General features: G+C 35.5%; 1 protein-coding gene across 7 annotated transcripts in view; it reads left to right on the top strand.

Moving 5' to 3' along the window:
- Positions 1 to 19,451, top strand: part of ELF2 (E74 like ETS transcription factor 2) — a 95,649-nt gene that overhangs the window by 24,514 nt on the left and 51,684 nt on the right. For all 7 annotated transcript variants that reach the window (XM_041758741.1, XM_041758736.1, XM_041758743.1 and 4 more), the window contains 2 exons: positions 2,603 to 2,689; positions 4,791 to 5,024. In XM_041758741.1, coding sequence (XP_041614675.1) covers positions 4,953 to 5,024 — 72 coding nt within the window. In that variant the 5' untranslated portion in view covers positions 2,603 to 2,689; positions 4,791 to 4,952. The remainder of the gene's footprint in view (positions 1 to 2,602; positions 2,690 to 4,790; positions 5,025 to 19,451) is intronic.

Raw genomic sequence — 19,451 nt, 5'->3', positions numbered from 1 at the left:
ACATGATCCTTTCTCCTTATTCACTCTCATCTTTTTTTACACTTTTTTTTTCTTACTTCACTCCAGCCACATTGGCCTCCTTGCTGATCCTTGAACTAATCTGACATATGCCATTCTGAAGATATGCATTTCCCTTTCCTTTGACTAGAGGGCTCCTCCCTCAGTCACTGAGTTCACTCCCTACTTTCAGGTTTTTACTCATTCGTTACTTTTTTAGTGAATCCTTCACTGACCATCCAGTTTGAAATTATAGTTCTCTTCACTGGAATATTCTTTCCCTTTGGTTCATTTGTCTCCTTAGCCTTTATCACTATCTACGTGTATGCCAAACATATTTTATTTATTTTCATCTCTTCCTACTGGAATTTAAGATCCATAAGAATGAGGAGTTTTGCTTTATTTGCTACTGTACCTTTAACACTGAAAACTGTTAGCATATAATGGGTGCTCAATATTCATTGAATGACTAAATTAATTAATGGAAGTTTGGGATATCCTGGGATAGATGCTTACTATTTATTTATACCCTTTTTAATTTCGCAAGGAAGTGTCTAACAGACAGGTATGCCTGGATAGCTCAGTTAGGTGTCTATCTTCAGCTCAGGTCATGATCTCAGTGTTTTGGGATTGAGCCTGTATCAGGCTCCCTGCTCAGCAGGAAACCTGCTTCTCCCTCTGGCCTTCCCCCTGCTCATGTCCTCTCTTTCTCTCAAATAAATAAAATATTTTTAAAAAAGGAATGTGTCTAGTAGACAAACTGGAGCCCATTAAAATGGTTTAGATTGGAAGAGAGATTTGCATGAAGCCATGGCAATACATAAGATAGCTTAGAGAGAGTGTAAAGAGTCAGAAGAGGATTAGGGATGGGATTCTGGAAACACCTCCATGTAAGGGCTGACCAGAGAGTAACGTTGTTCTTTGACTTTGCCAAGCAGGAACCTGCTTTAGGCCTTGTGGTTTAGGACCTTGTGAAGGTCCTCATCCTGACCTTCGTGGAGCTATACCCCTCCTGATGGGATGAGGCATGTATGTGTGTATGTGTGTGTGGCGAGAGAGGGAAGCACAAGGGAACTAGTCCATTTGGTACCCATTTCTAGACTTGAGTTCTGGGTATTTGAACCCCAGAATTCCCTGCCCACGTGGCCCTTCTAAAGCCGCTTCTCTGGTTCTCTTCTCTCTTGACTGAACACATGTATGGGCTTCTCTTGGTGTAAGGAGTGACCAAGAAGCTGCTGTTTGCAGGCATGTGGCCAGAACTTGGACATGTAGGATGGGATGTCTACATGTATACATATGAGGCTCCTTATAGTATGGAGTAGAGCTAAAGGTGGGAATAGAAAAAGGGGCAGGCTCCCAAAGAACTTGAGTGACTCCCATGCTCCTATAGAACTTGAGGAGGTTTGAGAATTCCAATCAGAACTTAGCCTTTTAGATTGTTATCAAAGTATACATATCAAGATAGGAGGATAGAATAATAATTTAACAACTTGTTAGCTTGATGTAGAATTTTAAAATATTTAGACATATGGAATGTAGGCTTCCATTTGTACTCTTGATCTAAACCCCTTGAAAATTAGGGGTTGGCTTACAGGAGGGAACTGAAAAGGAGTAGCTAGAGAGGGAGAGGATAAATTCAAGATAGAGTTTCAAGGAGGGATGAAAAATAGTGTCAAATACTTCAGAGACATTAAGTCCTATGAAAACAGATGTATCCATTGGATTTTACTGACAATCAGAATTTAGTAAAAATTTAGCTGGTGGTGATGGTTGCCAAACTCCCATAAAAGGGAGAACACCTGAAGAATTTGGAAGTGGATATTGAATATAGAAGTTTGTTTTTTTTTATATCTGTCTCTGAGAAAGGAAGAAACTAGAAGAGTAGCTGGATTGGTTTGTAGGGTCATGGAGGAAGACTTTTCTGTGTTTAAGATGAAAATGTCTTACAAATGCTGAGATGTTAATGGAGAGGACCCAATGTCAAGTAAGAGAAGATTAAGGAAAAGGAGGGAATGATTGATGGAGCAAGACCTTACATCCAGTACATGGGTCATTAGATTAGCCTTTGTAGGGATGAGGGCTATTTGAGGAAGCTTGGGATGTTTGGACATATATGGAAGCTAAGTTTGGAGGATTAGAGAGTCGGAAAGTGACTTAATAGGCAATAGAATATTGATTTTGTTTTACAGTGGTTTTGTGAGTTAGTGTTTTTAAACATGATTTTATATTTCTAGGCATCAGGGGTTATTATACCTGCAACCACTCCTGTCGGTTGATGGAAATATAGCCATACTATGAGGCATAGCCTGTAGCATTTTGGATCTATCATTATTCAAAAGATCCAGTATAACAAATATATAAACTTGGCAATTTAGTGGTGACTTAAAATTTCTGATTCCTCCAGTAGCCTAGAAATAATTTTTTATTATGCTTATTATGTATATGTATATTATATGCATATTATATATGTATATTATATAATGTATGCTCAGGATTTGGAGATGGTTTGTTATAAGAAGTACATATTGTCTGAGTCATACCTATTTTGGGCAAAATATTTTTAAATAGAATTATATTAATACTGTCTTTTTCCTCCTCCCAACAGTAGTTCCAAAGAACTGCTGGTTCATATTTTAGCTCTTGCCAAGTTGTGAAATAGTGAAGGATGCTTACACTACTTAACATTCAAATTGTAAGTAAACTTTATTTCTGCTATTATTACCTTTATGTTAAGAAAACAGAAATTGAAAATAGTCATTACCCTAATATGATAATAGTGAGCTTAGTGTGATGTGGATTATGGATTTTTACTAATTTTTGTTGTTAAGATATTAATACATCCTATCCCATTTTCTGTGATGAGATCAAAAAGAATACTTATAGTTATGAATGAATCTTATATAGTAGGTATGAAATTTCTGCTTTTTTTCCCCAGGTATTTTATTGTATAAATTTATGGAAATTCTTTATTATTTTATTTCATATCTGTATAGTGCCAGTGGTCAAACTTAATGTAGGATATAATATTAATGAAATGATTTATTAGAAATATATGTTTATTTCTCTTTAAATATGCTTACTTCTTCTACATTATATGATTTTTATATGAACATCTGCAAGAAATAAATCTTTAATTCCTCCATGAAAAATTTAACCTATATAAAATCAAATAAAATATAACTTTTTAGGAATAATCTAATGCATAAATCTAGATGATATATGTATATATCAATATTCATCTCTGCTAGGAGAAAAGGTTTGAATTATATTTACTTGAAACCATTTGCTATGTTGAAATTTTTTTTAAAGATTTATTTATTTTATTTTATTTATTTATTTATTTATTTTTAGATTTATTTATTTTAGAGAGAGTGAGCACAAATGGTGGGGATGGGCGGAGGGAGAGGGCTTCCTTGCTGAGAGCGGAGCCCTACACGGGGCTTGATCCCATGACCCTGAGGTCATGACCTGAGTGGAAACTGAGAGTCAGACTCTTAACTGACTGAGCTATCTAGGTGCTGCTACTATAGTGAATTTTTTTTAAAGATTTTTATTGATTTATTTGACAGAGAGAGAGAGAGAGAGAGGAAGAGCGGAGGGAGAGAGAGAGTGAGAAAGAGAGAGAGAAAAAACAAGCAGGGGGAGCAGCAGAGGGAGAAGCAGGCTCCCCACTGAGCAGGGAGCCTGTTGGGGGGCTTGATCCCAGACCATGGGATCATGACCTGAGCTGAAGGCAGACTCTTTAGCCTACTGAGCCACCCAGGCACCTCTGCTATAATGAATTTTTAACCAAGAGCAAAAAAACTAGTTTTTTTTTTCTAAATCAGGATACTTCTACTTTATTTTATTTTATTTTAATTCAATTTGCCAACATGTAACACCTAAGGCTCATCACATCATTTGTAGCAAAAAAACTATAGAGAAGTTAAGAATGTTAAAGTAATACTAAAGGCATTCCAAGTGATTTTGCTACTTTATTTTTAAACTACTCTATTTGAAATTATAAATATACAACTCAGATTAATCCATTTTATATGCCGTATATGGTATTCAAAATGTGAACACAAAATGAGATTGCTACTATAAGCAAAAGACAAGTGTAATTATATTATTCAAATAAAGAAACCAAATGAGCCAAAGAATAGTGAAATATTTACAAACCAATAAATCTTTTAATTTGCTAAAATAGGCAAATAGTTTTAGAAGTTGTCTTGATTTAGCATATTTTGTTATCAATGCATAAAAGATTTTTAAAATTTCTACCAAAATATTTTGAGAATAAAAGTACATCTTCATAAAAGGACAAAGTTATAACATTTTATCTCTTGGAATGTCAATGTCATAAGGTCATCCATGTGCAATAGCTTGGTTGCAATAAATTGTTTATGAACTTGACAGCTCTAAGAAGTAGAATGCTCATTAGTGCCCTCTTGTCTAAAGTGTCTGCTGGCTTTATTTTTTATTTTATTTTATTTTTTAAAAAAGATTTATTTATTTATTCATGATAGACATAGAGAGAGAGAGCAAGAGAGAGACACAGGCAGAGGGAGAAGCAGGCTCCATGCCGGAAGCCCAATGCGGGACTCGATCCCGGGACTCCAGGATTGCACCCTGGGCCAAAGGCAGGTGCTAAACCGCTGAGCCACCCAGGGATCCCCTAGACGCTGGCTTTAAAAGCCTAAGCTCCTTTTTCTTGGTTTACAAAAATGTCAAAGATTAGATTGTAAAATAGGTTGTACTTTATATCCTTCCTGTATATTTTTAATAACTTTTCAAATTCTTCCTCTTTTTAGGCTCTCTGGCTAATCATCTTTAGAAGACTGGATTTCTGGATATCTCCTTCACTCCATGTCTATTGACTTTTAAAACATAATGCAAACCTGTACTGCTGGCAATCATCCATGAACCTTTAAATTACACTGATTTAGTGTTTGAAGCTTCCTCAGGGAGTAACAATGACATCAGCAGTGGTTGACAATGGAGGTTCTATTTTGGAGCTTTCCAGCAATGGAGTAGAAAATCAAGAGGTTAGGCATCCAATGTATTACATTTCTGTTTTGTTCATAGAAATCATTATACGAACTAATTTTGAAATTAATGGGAAATAGGTATTTTTGAGTAGAGTTAAATGTATGATGCATGAAATTGTACATGTCATGTGCCCTCATAAAATTTAGAAGGTTGATGTGATGTAGGTATTACCAGGCTCATCTGAGTTGTTGGAGCATGTATATGTTGGAATGAACTGGAGGAAAAATTGAAAGAAAGAACACAGAAAGTATTAGTTGAGATAGATTTTTAATTCCTGATAAAAATCCATTGTTTTGGATTAAAGTGTTTATAGGTATATACTGTATCTAAATATATAAATTATATTCATCTTAAATTAGAATTCTGTATCTCCTTTAGTTGTCATCTATACTTTTTTGTTATTCTATCTGATTCACTGTGAAGATCTGTCATATTTTAATCCTATGTGTATATACTTAAGAATTTGGATGGTTTGTAAATCAGAAAAGTTTTGAAATTTTATACATATAGATCTCTGCATCATTAACATATCTGGTTATTTTTTTGTTATTGATAACATTAAAGAATAGGAGATAGAGTAGAAAAATAACAGTACCAGAAACATATGGACTTCCAGGGCCTGACTTCTGTTCCCACCATTCACTAAAGACTGAATATTGGGAAGTATCTAAATTAAAATATGGTAACGCTGTTACAATAATAGACAGATACTTGGTCAGAGATGAGAGGGACAAATGGAGAGTTGGCTGTATTTCAAAAATCTGTTTTCTCTATATTCTGTGAAAGATATTGCTGTTACTGGTCCTTAGTACCAGCATATGATACTGTGACAAAACCAAGAAATAAGTTAGGATTTAGGCTGTTTTTGGAGTCTGCTTCTTTTTCTTGCTTGTTTGTGTCTCTTCAGTCTTCCAAGATAACTATGGTTAAATTCAGTGGGAAGGAGATAAACTGAAGATATTACTTTTTCTTTGTTCTCAGTGGACTTGGTAACCAGAATGTTCTTATTGTATTTGAATCTAAAACTGGTTCAAAGTCCGTTAAGAGGAGCCACAGCCAGAGAACATACTTAATTCTCTTCATCGATTTCTACTTGTTCCTTGAAGATTCGCTTTCTATATAATCACTTCTAGGTATGACTCACCAAGGAGATCAGGGACTCAGGGGACTTACTATCTCCTTCACATCACCCAGACCAATTATTATTTCTTTTTCCAGTGCTTCCTCTTTGTTATATAATTTTACTCTGTAGTATTTAACCCTAAGAAGGGAACCACCAGGAGTAATAGGCAGAGTATATTTACCTTGTACTGGTTTGGTATCATTAATATGGGAAAAAGAATACAACAGTTTCTGGAAGAACACTATATTTTTCTTTCTTTATATGGAACCCAGTGTTCATGGTCTGGAGAGCTGATTATTATATAAGAATGAATCTGATAAATGAAATCATTTCACCAAGGCATTGTTGACTAATGATTTATGTGGTAGATAGTCACAGGCATTTTAGGTAGTATGGCACTAGAATGGTCTTGGGGAACTCTTTCTTCAAATTATACAATATAGGTACCCACTTAACTTTCACTTATTTGTCCCTTCAGCAGATATTAATTGACCACTTTCTGTGTGTCAAGTACTTTTTAAGGCATTGGGAATAAAAATATTTGGCTATGAAAAATAAATCAGGGCTAGAAATAGAGAGGTGGTAGGGGATATTTTAGTTAGGGTGGTCAGGGAAACAGTTTCTGAAAGAGTAGCATTTTAGTTTAGATCTAAACAAAGTAACAGCTTGGGCTATAGAAATAGGAACATCTAGGGGAAGAGAATTCCAGGAAGAAATTGAAAAGCCACTAGTATCTGAAATATCTCCTAATATTACAGAGGAAATTTTGAGGATAGTGTATGGAAAGATAGATTTAATATCTATACTCTAGAATGTGGGGTGGGGTGAAAAAAATGACCTGTTAAAATTTTATAATCACAGCTCTAGAATCTGAAGAAAAAAAATAAATGTTTAAAAAGTTGTGGGCATTTGAAGAGTTATTGATTTTTAGGCTTTATTTTTTTTAACTTTATTCCTTATTATAAAAGTAATAGTTTTATAAAATTAGAATAATTATATTACTGATTATAAAAGTAATAATTTTATAAAATTAGAATAATTATATTTCTGACAGAGACCTGATTATAAAAGTAATGCATTTTATAAAATTAGAATCACTTTATTTCTGACAGAGACCAAAAACCAAAGATACCTACTTACTTATCGGAGTATAGATACAAAAATAAAAAATAGAATAGAAATAAATATATAAAATGGAGTCCAGTGCCAAATAGGATTTTAGATACACAAGGATATTTCAATATCAAAAAAGAAAAACCCTAGTTAATATATATATATATATATGCCCTAATAATAAGATACATGATCTGTGACATGTTAATAGGGATAAAATAACTGATGAAATGAGATTTTATGAAATTAAATATCTATTTCTGATAAAAACTCTTAATAATATAAATATATATTTCTGTAACATTGTAAAAAAATAACTGTTACAAATCAGTAGCCAGAATCCTGTTTAATGGTGAAGTACTAGAGTATTTCCTCTAAAGTGTGGGCAGTACCATAACTATTATTTAATATTTTCCTGTAATCAGATAAGATAATGAAAAAATATATAAATGTTAGAAGACCAAATTATTATTTTCAGATAATATGATTCTCTACCTGGGAAAACCAGAGGAAATCCATGAAAACCAATTAGAACTAATAACAGTGCTTGGTAGTTTGGTGGGTACACTGATTTAATTAACTTAAAAAATATCTAGCTATCCATTGTAAGGAAATAGAAGAGATCATGGAAAATAAGATTCCTTTCAGAAATTAACAAAAAATATAAAATATTGAGGAATAAGTGTAAAAGACATATGGGGCTTCTTTGAAGACGTTGAAGTACATGAAAGAAGGTACATGAAAGAAGACTCATAAATAAAGAGATATACTTTGTACTTGGATAGGAGAGATGGAAGGAGTAAATATTGTGGAGGATGTCAATTTCCTGCAGTTTATGTATTTTATTCCATCTCTATCAAATGTTAGGGCAAGTTTGGGGGAAATTGATAATGGATGTATAGATTGTATGGAAGAATAGATAGGCAGGAATAACCAGATCAGTTTTTGAAAAGGAAATGTATAGCAGGTAAGTTTCATAAAAGTCAGAGTTAATGTTGAAAAAATATGAGGATTTACATACATTTTTAAAAACATAGTAAATATAATTCTAGAGAAGCATCTACTTTCAGACAAATAAGATTGGGAGTTCTGTGGAATAACTGAGACCAGATTTTTATTCCCACCATAAACAACTAGGAAAATGAACAAACATGTGAAAGCACAGTTCTGAAACATTGGTGCTATGGCCTGAATGTTTGTGACTCCCCCCTCCCAAATTCATATGTTGAACACTACCCTCCAAACATAATGGTATTGGAAACTAGGGCCTTTGGGAGGTAATTAAGTCATGAGGGAGGAACTGTCATGCATGGGATTAGTGCTCTTTTAAAAGGTTCCATGGAGATCCCTTGTTCCTTCTGCTGTGTAAGGATATACAATAAGGTCCTTGACCTGGAAAAAGACCCTCATCCAGTCATGCTGGCACCTTGATTTTGGACTTACAGCTCCCACAACTATGAACGATAAATTTCTACTGTTCATAAGCCACATCAGTGTTATTTTGTTGTAGCACCCTGAATGGACTAAGACAATTGGACATCAGGAAGCACAGCAGTGTGTTTCTTAAGAGGAGAAGAGCAGATAATCTCTGTACTGACTCATTGCTTGGAGCAACTTTCTGGATCTGGCATAGTGGGGAGGAACCCAAGCAAAGAGTGATAGTCTCACTGAATTGAGGAAGTAATATTTGGAATATGGAGAGACAAACATGACTAATTTGAAGTGCAAAGTATCTGAGAGGATGAAGCTGCTCAGAGGAAGAATACCAGAATTCAGCCTCAAGTAACCTGATCTTTAGCTGAATAAGCCGCTCAGATATAATATGAAACTCCATGAAACCAGGCAAAGAATGACCAGAAAGGTATAAATTCAATAATATACCGAAAAATCTAGAGTTCAGTCCTAAGCAGCTAGAAGAGCGTCCTTATTAAATGCTCAGGACATTCCTACAGACTCCAGAAGTGTTATGCCTTCCAGTAGGGCTGTAGTAGCCGTAGAATAAAGGGTAGTTCAAACTTGACCTAAAAAGTTAAAAAAGAGGCCTTGAAGAAGTTGATCATAAGTAACGAGATTTTTTTTTTTTTTTAGGATTTTATTTTTAAGGAATCTCTACACCCAACATGGGGCTTGAACTCACAATGCAGAGATTAAGAGTTGCATGCTCTTCTGACTGAGCCAGCCAGGTGCCCCTTGATCCATAAAGAACTTAAACATTATTAAGATATGACAACAGTATGTAAATTGTACCCAGCAGTGTAAAATTTACATATCTAACACCTAACCATGTTAAATGCGAAGAAGCAGGAATAATGTAACCTATAACCTGAAGAAAAAATATATCAAGACAAAAACAAATGATAGAGATGACGAAATGAGCAGATAAGACTTAAAAACAGCCATTATAAATATGGTCAAGATGTTAGAAAATATGCACCTCAGAGGAGAGGCATAAAAGACATTAAAAAAAATTCCAGAGATGAAATATATACTTTGTAAAGAAAATTTCACTGAATAAAATTAAAAATAGATTAAGTACTACAGATGAAAAGACAAATAAATTTGAAGAGAGCAATAGAAACTGCATTATGAAGCACAAAGAAAAACTGAAAAAAAAAAAAACATGAAAAAAGATGTAGTTATCTGTGGGAAATACCAACTTGTCTAAATAACATGTAATTTGAGTCCCAGAATGAGAGGAGTGGAGGGAAACAGAAAAAAATAAATGAAATAATGGCCATCAAAATTGAAAATTTTGATGAAAAATAAAAACCCATAGATATGAGAATCTTAACCTCAAGCAGGATAAAGCAGAGGCACTGAGGCACATTATTATTATTTTTTGACACTGGGCCACATTATAACAAAAATGCTGAAAGCAAATTTCAGAAAGAAAATCCTGAAAGCATGCAGAGAAAAAAAATCCTACAAACAGAAAAACAAATGTAGTGACAACAGACATCTTGATACTGATAAGTATGCAAGTGAGAAGATAATGACTTCTTTAAAACGTAGCAAGACTAAAACTTGTCAGCCTATAAGGATATAGCCAGTGAGAATATCTCTCAAAAGTGAAGTGAAAAGTGAATTTGTCATCAGCAAACTTTTGTTAATAAGAATTGTTACAAGAAGTTCTATAGGCAGGGCAGCCTGGGTGGCTCAGCGGTTTGGTGTTGCCTTCAGCCCAGGGTGTGATCCTGGAGACTGGGATTGAGTCCCATGTCGGGCTCCCTGCATGGAGCCTGCTTCACCCTCTGCCTGTGTCTCTGCCTCTTTCTCTGTGTATTCTCATGAATAAGTAAATAAAATCTTAAAAAAAAAAAAAGTTCTATAGGCAGAAGGTAGATGATACCGAATGGTATAGATCTACATAAAGGAATGAAAAGCCCTGGAAATGTGTAAATATAAAATTTATATTTATATAAACATAAAATTAAAGATCAGTTCTTAAATTTTAAAAAAAGATATTTGTTTAAGACAATAACAGTGTCTTGTGGGGTTTACAACGTGAAGAAGTAAAGGTATGACAACAGTAAGCAAAGGATAGGAGAGAACTGTAGGAATACTATTGTAAGCTTGTACATTATACATGAAGTAACATTACGTGTATATAAACTGTGGTAAGCGTATTGTAAAATTTAGAGAACCACTAGGAAATAAAGCAAAGAACTATGGATAGCTAGCAATTTTTAATTCAAAAATTAGTTCAAAAAGATTAACTCAGTTCTAAAAGACTCCGTTCAAAAGATGACAGAGTAAAGAGAGGAATAAATGAAACAACAAAGAGAGCAAGGGGGTGGATTTAAATCCCATTTTATTGATAATATTAAATGTAAATATTCTAAACAGTGCAATTAAAATGCAGATCTTGTCAGATTGGGTTAAAAACCAAATCTATTTATGTTTCATACAAACAACTCATTCTAAGTATAACAACATAGCATAAAAGTAAGAGTATAAGAATACACTACAAACATTAATCATAAAAAAGCTGAAGTGGCTTCAGGACAAAAATATTACCAGGGATAAAGATAGATATTTTCTATATGATAAAAGGACCATTTGTCAAGAAATAGGTATGCATTCAATATTAGAGCTTCAAAATACATAAAGCATAAAGTGACAGAAGTGAAAGAAAACATAGATAAATCCACAGTATTAGCTGGAGATTGCTGCATTCTTCTCAGAAGCTGCAATCCTCTCAGAAGCTCTCTACCCAGTAGTACCAGAATACACATTTATTTTGAGTGCACATAGACAGTGAACCAAAATAGAGAATATTCTGGGCTATATATCTCAATAGTTTTTTATTATTTTTTTTTATTTTTAAGTAATCTCTACACTCAACATGGGGTTCAAACTCAACCTTGAGATCAAGAGTCACATGCTCCACCAACTGAGCCACAAAGATGTCCCATACATCTCAATACTTTAAAAATATATTTATATATTTATTTTAGAGAAAGAAAGGGCAAGCAGGGAGAGGGGCAGAGAGAGAGGGAGAGGGAGACAAGCAGATTACCTGCTGAGTGAGGAGCCTGACATGGGGCTCGATCCCACAACTCTGAGATCAACCTGAGCAACCTGAAATGAAATAAAAAGTTGGATGCTTTCCTTCCTTGATTAAAACTTTCCACACTGTAGGGATCGATACTGAGGTATCATAAAAGCCATTTACAAAAAGCCCACAGTGAATATCATTCTCAACAGGGAAAAACTGAGAGCTTTCTCCCTAAAGTCAGGAACACGGCAGGGATTACTACTCTCACCACTTTTGCTCAAAATAGTATTAGAAATCCTAGCCTCACTAATCAGACACACATAGAAATAAAAGGCACTGGGGTGGGCAATAAGAAGTCAAATTCTCACTCTTCACAAATGACATGATACTCTATGTGGAAAACCCAAAAGATTCCACTGCAATATTGCTAGAACTCATACAGAAATTCAGCAAAGTGGCAGGGTATAAAATCAGTGCACAGAAATCAGTTGCATTTCTATACACTAACAATGAGACAAGGAAGAGAAATTAAGTAGTGGATCCCGTTTACAACTGCACCAAAACCCATAAGATACCTAGGAATAACCAAAGAGGCAAGGGATCTGCACTCTGAAAATAATAGAACACTCATGAAAGAAATTGAGGAAGACAAAGAAATGGAAAGATGTTCTATGCTCATGCATTGGAAGAAAAATATTGTTAAAATGTCTATGCTACCTAGAACAATCTATACCTTCAGTGCGATCCCTATCAAAATATCATCAACATTTTTCACTGAGCTGGAACAAATAATCCTAAAATGTGTATAGAACTAGAAGAGACACGGAATAGCCAAATGGTCGTTGAAAAAGAAAACCAAAGCCGGGGGCATCTCAATTCCGGACCTCAAGCCCTATTACAAAGCTGTGATCATCAAGACAGTGTGGTCCTGGCACAAGAACAGACATATAGGTCGATGGAACAGAAGAGAGAACCCAGGAATGGACCCTCTACTCTTTGATCAACTAATCTTCGACAAAGCAGGAAAGAATATCCACTGGAAAAAAGAGTCTCTTCAACAAGTGGTGTTGGGAAAAGTGGACAGCCACGTGCAGAAGAATGAACCTGGACCATTTCCTCACACCATACACAAAAGTAGACTCGAAATGGATGAAAGACCTAAATGTGAAACAGGAATCCATCAGAATCCTAGAGGAGAACACAGGCAACAACCTCTTTGACCTTGGCCACAGCAACTTCTGGAAAAGCTCCCAAAGGCAAGGGAAACAAAGGCAAAAATGAACTATTGGGACTTCATCAAGATAAAAAGTGTTTGCACAGCAAAGGAAACAGTTGACAAAGCCAAAAGACAACCTACAGAATTGGAGAAGATCCTGCAAATATCTTATCAGATAAAGGGCTATTATCCAAAATCTATAAAGAATGTACCAAATTCAACACCTGAAGAACAAACTGTCCAATCAAGAAATGGGCAGAAGACATGAACAGACATTTCTCCAAAGAAGACATACAGATGGCCAAGAGACACATGAAAAAATGCCCAACATCTCTCAGCATCAGAGACACATTGAACACTTACAAACCAAAACCACAATGAGATACCACCTCATGCCAGTCAGAATGGCTAAAATGAACAAATCAGTAAATGAGATGTTGGTGGAGATGTGGAGAAAGGGGAACCGTCTTACACTGTTGATGGAATACAAGGCGGTACGGCCTCCCTGGAAAACCGTGTGGAGGTTCCTCAAAAAGTTGAAAATAGAGCTGCCCTACAACCCAGCAATTGGACTACTAGGTATTTACCTCAAAGATACAAGTGAAGTCACCTAAAGGGGCACCTGCACCCCAATGTTTATAGCGGCAGTGTCTGCAGTAGCCAAACTATGGAAAGAGCCCAGATGTCCACCGAAAAGTGAATGGATAAAGAAGATGTGGTACATATACACAATGGACTACTGCTCAGTTATTAAAAAAAAGAAATCTTGCCATTTTCAACAATGTGGATAGAACTAGAGGGTATTATGCTGAGCAGAATCAAGCCAAGAAAGTTACATGATTCACTCGTGGAATTTAAGGAACAAAACAGAGGATCATAGGGGAAGGGAGGGAAAAATAAAGCAAGACTAAATCAGAGAGGAAGACAAACCATAGAGACTCTTAATCTTAGGAAACAAACAGGGTTGCTGATGTTGATAGGGGTGAGGAGATGGTGTAACTGGGTGACTGGCATTAAGGCATGTGATGTAATGAGCACTGGGCACACAACTGATGAATCACTGAAATCTATACTTCTGAAACTAATAATACACTATATGTTATTAATTGAATTTAAATTTTTAAAAATCCTTCTACCAAAATAAAATAAAATAGTCCATGTTTAAAAAAAAGTCGGATGCTTAACTGACTTAGCCACCTAGGTGCCCCACATTCAATAATTTTTAAAGGATTGAAATCATACAGAGAAAGTTGTTTGACCAAAGCATAATTATGTTAGAAATTAACAAAAACGTTTGCAAAATCTTTAGATATTTGGATACTAAACAGCCCACTTTTATAGAACTCATGGTTTAAAAGAAATCACAAGAGAAATTAGAGAATATCCTAATGGAATGAAAATGAGAACACAATATATTAAAATTTGAGGAATGTAGGTAAAGCAGTACAGAGAGGGAAATTTATAGCTTCTTTTTTTTTTTTTAAATAAAGATTATTTATTTATTATTCATGAGAGACAGAGAGAGGCAAAGACAGAGGCAGAGGGACTGATGTGGGACTCGATCCCAGGCCTGAGGGATCATGCCCCGAGCCAAAGGCAGACATTCAATCGCTGAGCCACCCAGGCATCCCAATTTATAGCTTCAAATACTTATATTAGAAAGAGTGTAGCCTAAAATCATTTAAGCTTTTATCTCAATCAGCTAGAATATGAGGATCAAATTAAACCCAAAGTAGAAGGGAGGAAATAACCAAGATAAAGGTCAGTAAGTAGAAAATGGACAAACATTAGGGAAATTAACAGCTGGTCCTTTGAAAAGATTAATAAGGGACACCTGGGTGGCTCAGCATTTGAACACCTGCCTTCGGCCCAGGGCATGATCCTGGAGTCCTGGGATTGAGTTCGGCATTGGGCTCCCTGCATGGAGCCTTCTTCTCCCTCTGCCTATGTCTCTGCTCCTCTCTCTGTGTCTCTCATGAATAAATGAATAAAATCTTTATTTAAAAAAAGAAAAGATTAATAAAATTAATAAATCTCTAAGCAGACAGCCAAAGGGGGGGAAAAACAAGTCAAAAATTACTAGTATAAGGAATGAAAGAGCCATTAGTATAGATACTAAATATTATGAACAATTTTATTCCAATAAGCTTCTTAACCCAGATAAATGGACAAAATCCTTGAAAGTCATTCCAACAGGAATAGAAAGTCTGACTAGCCCTCTATCTTAAAATAAATTAAAATTCTAGTAAAAACCTTTTACACAAAGAAATTTCCATGGCAAAGTGGCTTTATTAATCATCTGGGCCTGCTTTTTTTTTTTTTTTTTTTTTTTAAAGTAGTCTCCAGGCCCAGTATGAAGCCCACGGCAGGGCTTGAACTCAAAACCTTGAGATCAGAGCCCTGAGATCAGGACCTGAGCTGAGATCAAGAGTCAGACATTCAACTGACAGAACCACCCAGGTGCTCTGGCTTTGTTGATGATTTAAGCATTTAGGGAAGAAATAATAACAATCTTATAGAACTCTTTTAGAAAATAGACATCACAGCATTTCCTAACTCATTTTGAGTCCAGCATTATCCTGATACCAAGATAAAAAATACACAGGCAAAGAAAAGTACAATGTCCTTCATGGGCACATTCAAAAACATTCTTGATAAAATACTAGCATTTAAACCCAGTAACATATAAAAGGGATCTATGTCCCAATAAGGTAGGTTTAATCAATCAGTTCAGTTTATCACATTAACAAAAAGAAAAAAAATCATGTGATCATATCTGTAGGCACAAAAAACCCTTTAGGCAACTTCTTCAACCCTATAAGTGCATCTGTGAAAAACCCACAGCCACATCATGCTTAAAGGTGAAAAGGGAATGTTTTCCTTGTGAGGTTGATAGTAAAGCAAAGATGTCTGCTCTAATCACTTCTATTCTTACCTTGCTGCAGGGTAAGAAAAATAAAAGACGTATAGATTGGAAGAGAAGAGTAGAAGTGTCTGTGTTTCTCAATGATACAGTCATGTGTCTAGAAATTCCTAAGAAGGAACACCTGGGTGGCTCAGTTGTTGACTTTCTGCCTTTGGCTCAGGCTGTGACCCCGGGGTCCTGGGATCGAGTCCCACATCCGGCTCCCTGCATGGAGCCTGCTCCTCCCTCTGCCTGTGTCTCTGCCTCTTTCTCTGTGTCTCTCATGAATAAATGAATAAAATCTTCAAAAAAATTTCATAAGAAATCTATACAACTGTTAGAAGTAATAAATTTAGAACATGTGAATATGTAAAATTCAACTACGTTCATATGTCTTTGCGAAATACAACTGGAAAATGAAATTTAAGAAGCAGTGCTTTTGGGGCACGTGGGTGGCTCAGTCAGTTAAAGCATCTGTCTTCGGCTCAGGTCATGATCCCAGGAGCCCGGAGTCAGTCTCCCTGCTAAGCAAGCAGAGGCCTGCTTCTCCCACTCCCTCGGTCCCTCTCCCTGCTTGTGCTGTCTCTAGCTCTTGCTTACCCTCTCTCCCTCTCCAAAAAAAAAATAATTAAATAAATAAATAATAAATAAAATCTTAGGGGAAAAAAAGTACTGGTTAGCAGCATAAAAGTAACATAGGGATATGTTTAAGGAAGTAACTAAAAGATTTGTATGGAGACAACCACAACATAATGTTGAGAGAAATTAAACCTGAATAAATGAAGAGTTATACCATGTTTATAGATTGGAAGACTTACGTCAAAGAAAGTCAGAAGGCTTTAAAGATTTCCCTTGACATTCCAGTAATTGAGACAGTGTAGTTTGATATGTCAATAGACATGTAAATCAGTTGACATAATATGGAGCCACATAAGACTGATTTATTTTTCAATAATGGTGGCAATGTAATTTGGTGGAGAAAGGATAGTCTTTTAAACAATGATGAAACTTTTGGATATCCATATGCAAAAGAATGAACTCCATTCTTTCTGACATCATACACCATGAATAGCTCAAAATTGATCCTGGAATTAAATGTTTAAACTATAAAAACTTCTGGAAGAAAACACAGGAGAAAATTTTTTTGAATCAGTGGTTTCTTTAGATTGAACACAAAAACTTGAAAAGAAAAAAGTGATGTATTTTATTTAAATTAAAACGAATGTTCTTTAAAAAAAATCTTTAAAAAGGTGAAGCAAAATTTGGAAAAATACTAAATATACTGACAAAGGATTTATATTCAGAATACATAATAAGTTGGAGATAATACATTAAAATGGGGGAAAGATTTGAAAGGATAATAATATGACTGGCCAATAAGTGCATATAAAAATGCCCAATATTATTCACTGTCAGGGAAACACAAAATAAAACCACAGGCAAGGGTGCCTGAGTGGCTCAGTTAAGTGTCTGCCTTCAGCTCAGATCATGATCCCATGGTCCCAAGACTAAGCCCCTTATCCAGCTCCTTGCTCAGCAGGAAGTCTGTTCTCCCTTTCCCTCTGCCTGCCACTCCCCCTGCTTGTGCTTTCTCTCTTTGTCAAATAAGTAAATAAAATCTTAAAAACAAAAACCAGAGGGAGATACTACTACATACTTACGCAGAATGGCAAAAATAACAGAGGGATACCGTGTGTTGGAAAGGTTGTAGAGCACTGGAACTCTCATTTATAGTGCAAATATAAAATAATACAATTTGAGTATTCTTTTAAAATGAAGTGTACAATTACTGTATGATGTGGTAAATTGACTCATAGTTGAGTATGGAATAGAATGGAACAGAAGGGTGGGGAAGAGCAGGGATGTTCACAGGAGCATTACAGCCCAAGTTATGATAATTTGTTATAGTAGCTCCAAAAATTAATATACCCACCTCTGCAGCCTTATTTCCTGCATTACTTCTCATAGCTCTTTGATTACTTGCTTTGCCCCTAATTCCCAAATGTGAAAGCCTCTCTGACTTGCTCGTGTTCATCTGGTAGCCTACAATTGCCTTCCACATCTGTCCAAATCCTTTTCATCCATTCATGACCCAGTTCTAGGAAGTCTTCTATCATCCCCCAATCTGAATCAATTCAACACCTAACAAGTGGGTTGAGGGTTATATTTCAGAGTGTTAAAAAAAGCATTGTTTTGTGTGTTCAACCTTCGTTTTAGACAAATGAGGAGTCATGAAAGCTTTTTGTACAAAGAAGTAATACAGACAATTCTGATTGTAGTGTGAAGAGATGCCTTCCAAAGTTGAGGGCAAATAGTAGGTTTGAATACTATTGCTAATGTTACAATATGATGATTAGCTGTCACTAATCGAGTAATTACTTTGTTCTAAGCGCTGTGCTAAGTAATATGTACTTTGTGGATATTTAATTCTCAAGGGACTTTGAGAGGTATGAATATTATAATTTTTTTAAATGTGAAGAAATAGGTTGAGAGAAGAACACAGGACAGGGAAACAGGTACAGATGTTGACAATTTGTTTTAATATTTGTTTATGTATTTATTTAGTTAGTTAGTCTTAACATTTAAACATGTTAAGCTTAGAGTATTAGCTGATTATTCTTGTATTGATGTTAGGATGGTAGTTGAAAATCTGGTTCGGGAGTTTTGGTGATGAGTCTGAGGAGAAGACAAATATTTAGTAATCATTAGTATAGAGGTGCTATTTTTAAAATAAGCCCTAAGAATGGGTGGCCTTGCCAGGGAAGGTAGAAGAGAGTAAAAGGGAAATGCTGAAGACAGAACCATAGAAGGTTGGCTATGTTTTAGTCACTGGATACGGAAGAAGAATCAATGATGCTTAAAAGCAGAGTGGTAGAAAGAGAACAAAAATGACGGAAGCGACAGTTTTTAAAATGAGGTAAGAATGTAAGAGTCTGCAGAAAGGGAAAGGAGGATGAAAGCTGGAATAGAATTTTGTCCTTCTTGACATTTAAGAGAATAGTGTCAGTGTGGTGGTGGAATCCAGATCACAAGGTAGGCGTAGATAACTAGTCAGGGAGTTAAACTGTCTTTTGAGAGGGTATACAGGTAAAAGAAGCAAAGATCTGGAGTTCAGTTGAAAGAAGAATTGAAAATTTTTAATAAAGATTTTTTTTCTTTTTTATAAAAATTAAGGAAAAGGATGGGGCGTCTCAGTCGGGTAAGCATCTGCCCTCTGCTCAGGTCATGATCTCAGGGTCCTGGGATGGAGCCCCATAGGGGGCTCCCTCTCATCGGGGAGCCTGCTTCTCCCTCTCCTCCCTCCTTGTGCTCTCTCTCTGTCTCTCAAAGAAATAAAATCTTTTTTAAAAAGTTAATGAGAAGGAACCATTGAGATCTTAAAACCCAACTAACATGTATAAGAGAGAAGAGTGGGTCTAGAATCCTAATTGGTGGAGAAGAGAGTATAGATGGGGGAATTGGCTTTATACAGACTTCTAGACCTCAAGTATTTCATAGTTTAGAAATTTATTTCCTGCTGGTAAGGTGGAGGTGGAGAGTTCACAATATAAAATGATTTCAGGTTAAT

Source organism: Vulpes lagopus, chromosome 6, assembly GCF_018345385.1.
Source record: "Vulpes lagopus strain Blue_001 chromosome 6, ASM1834538v1, whole genome shotgun sequence".
Taxonomy (NCBI): domain Eukaryota; kingdom Metazoa; phylum Chordata; class Mammalia; order Carnivora; family Canidae; genus Vulpes; species Vulpes lagopus.
The sequence above is the reverse complement of the archived record's forward strand: the minus strand, read 5'-3'. Positions and strand labels throughout refer to the sequence as shown.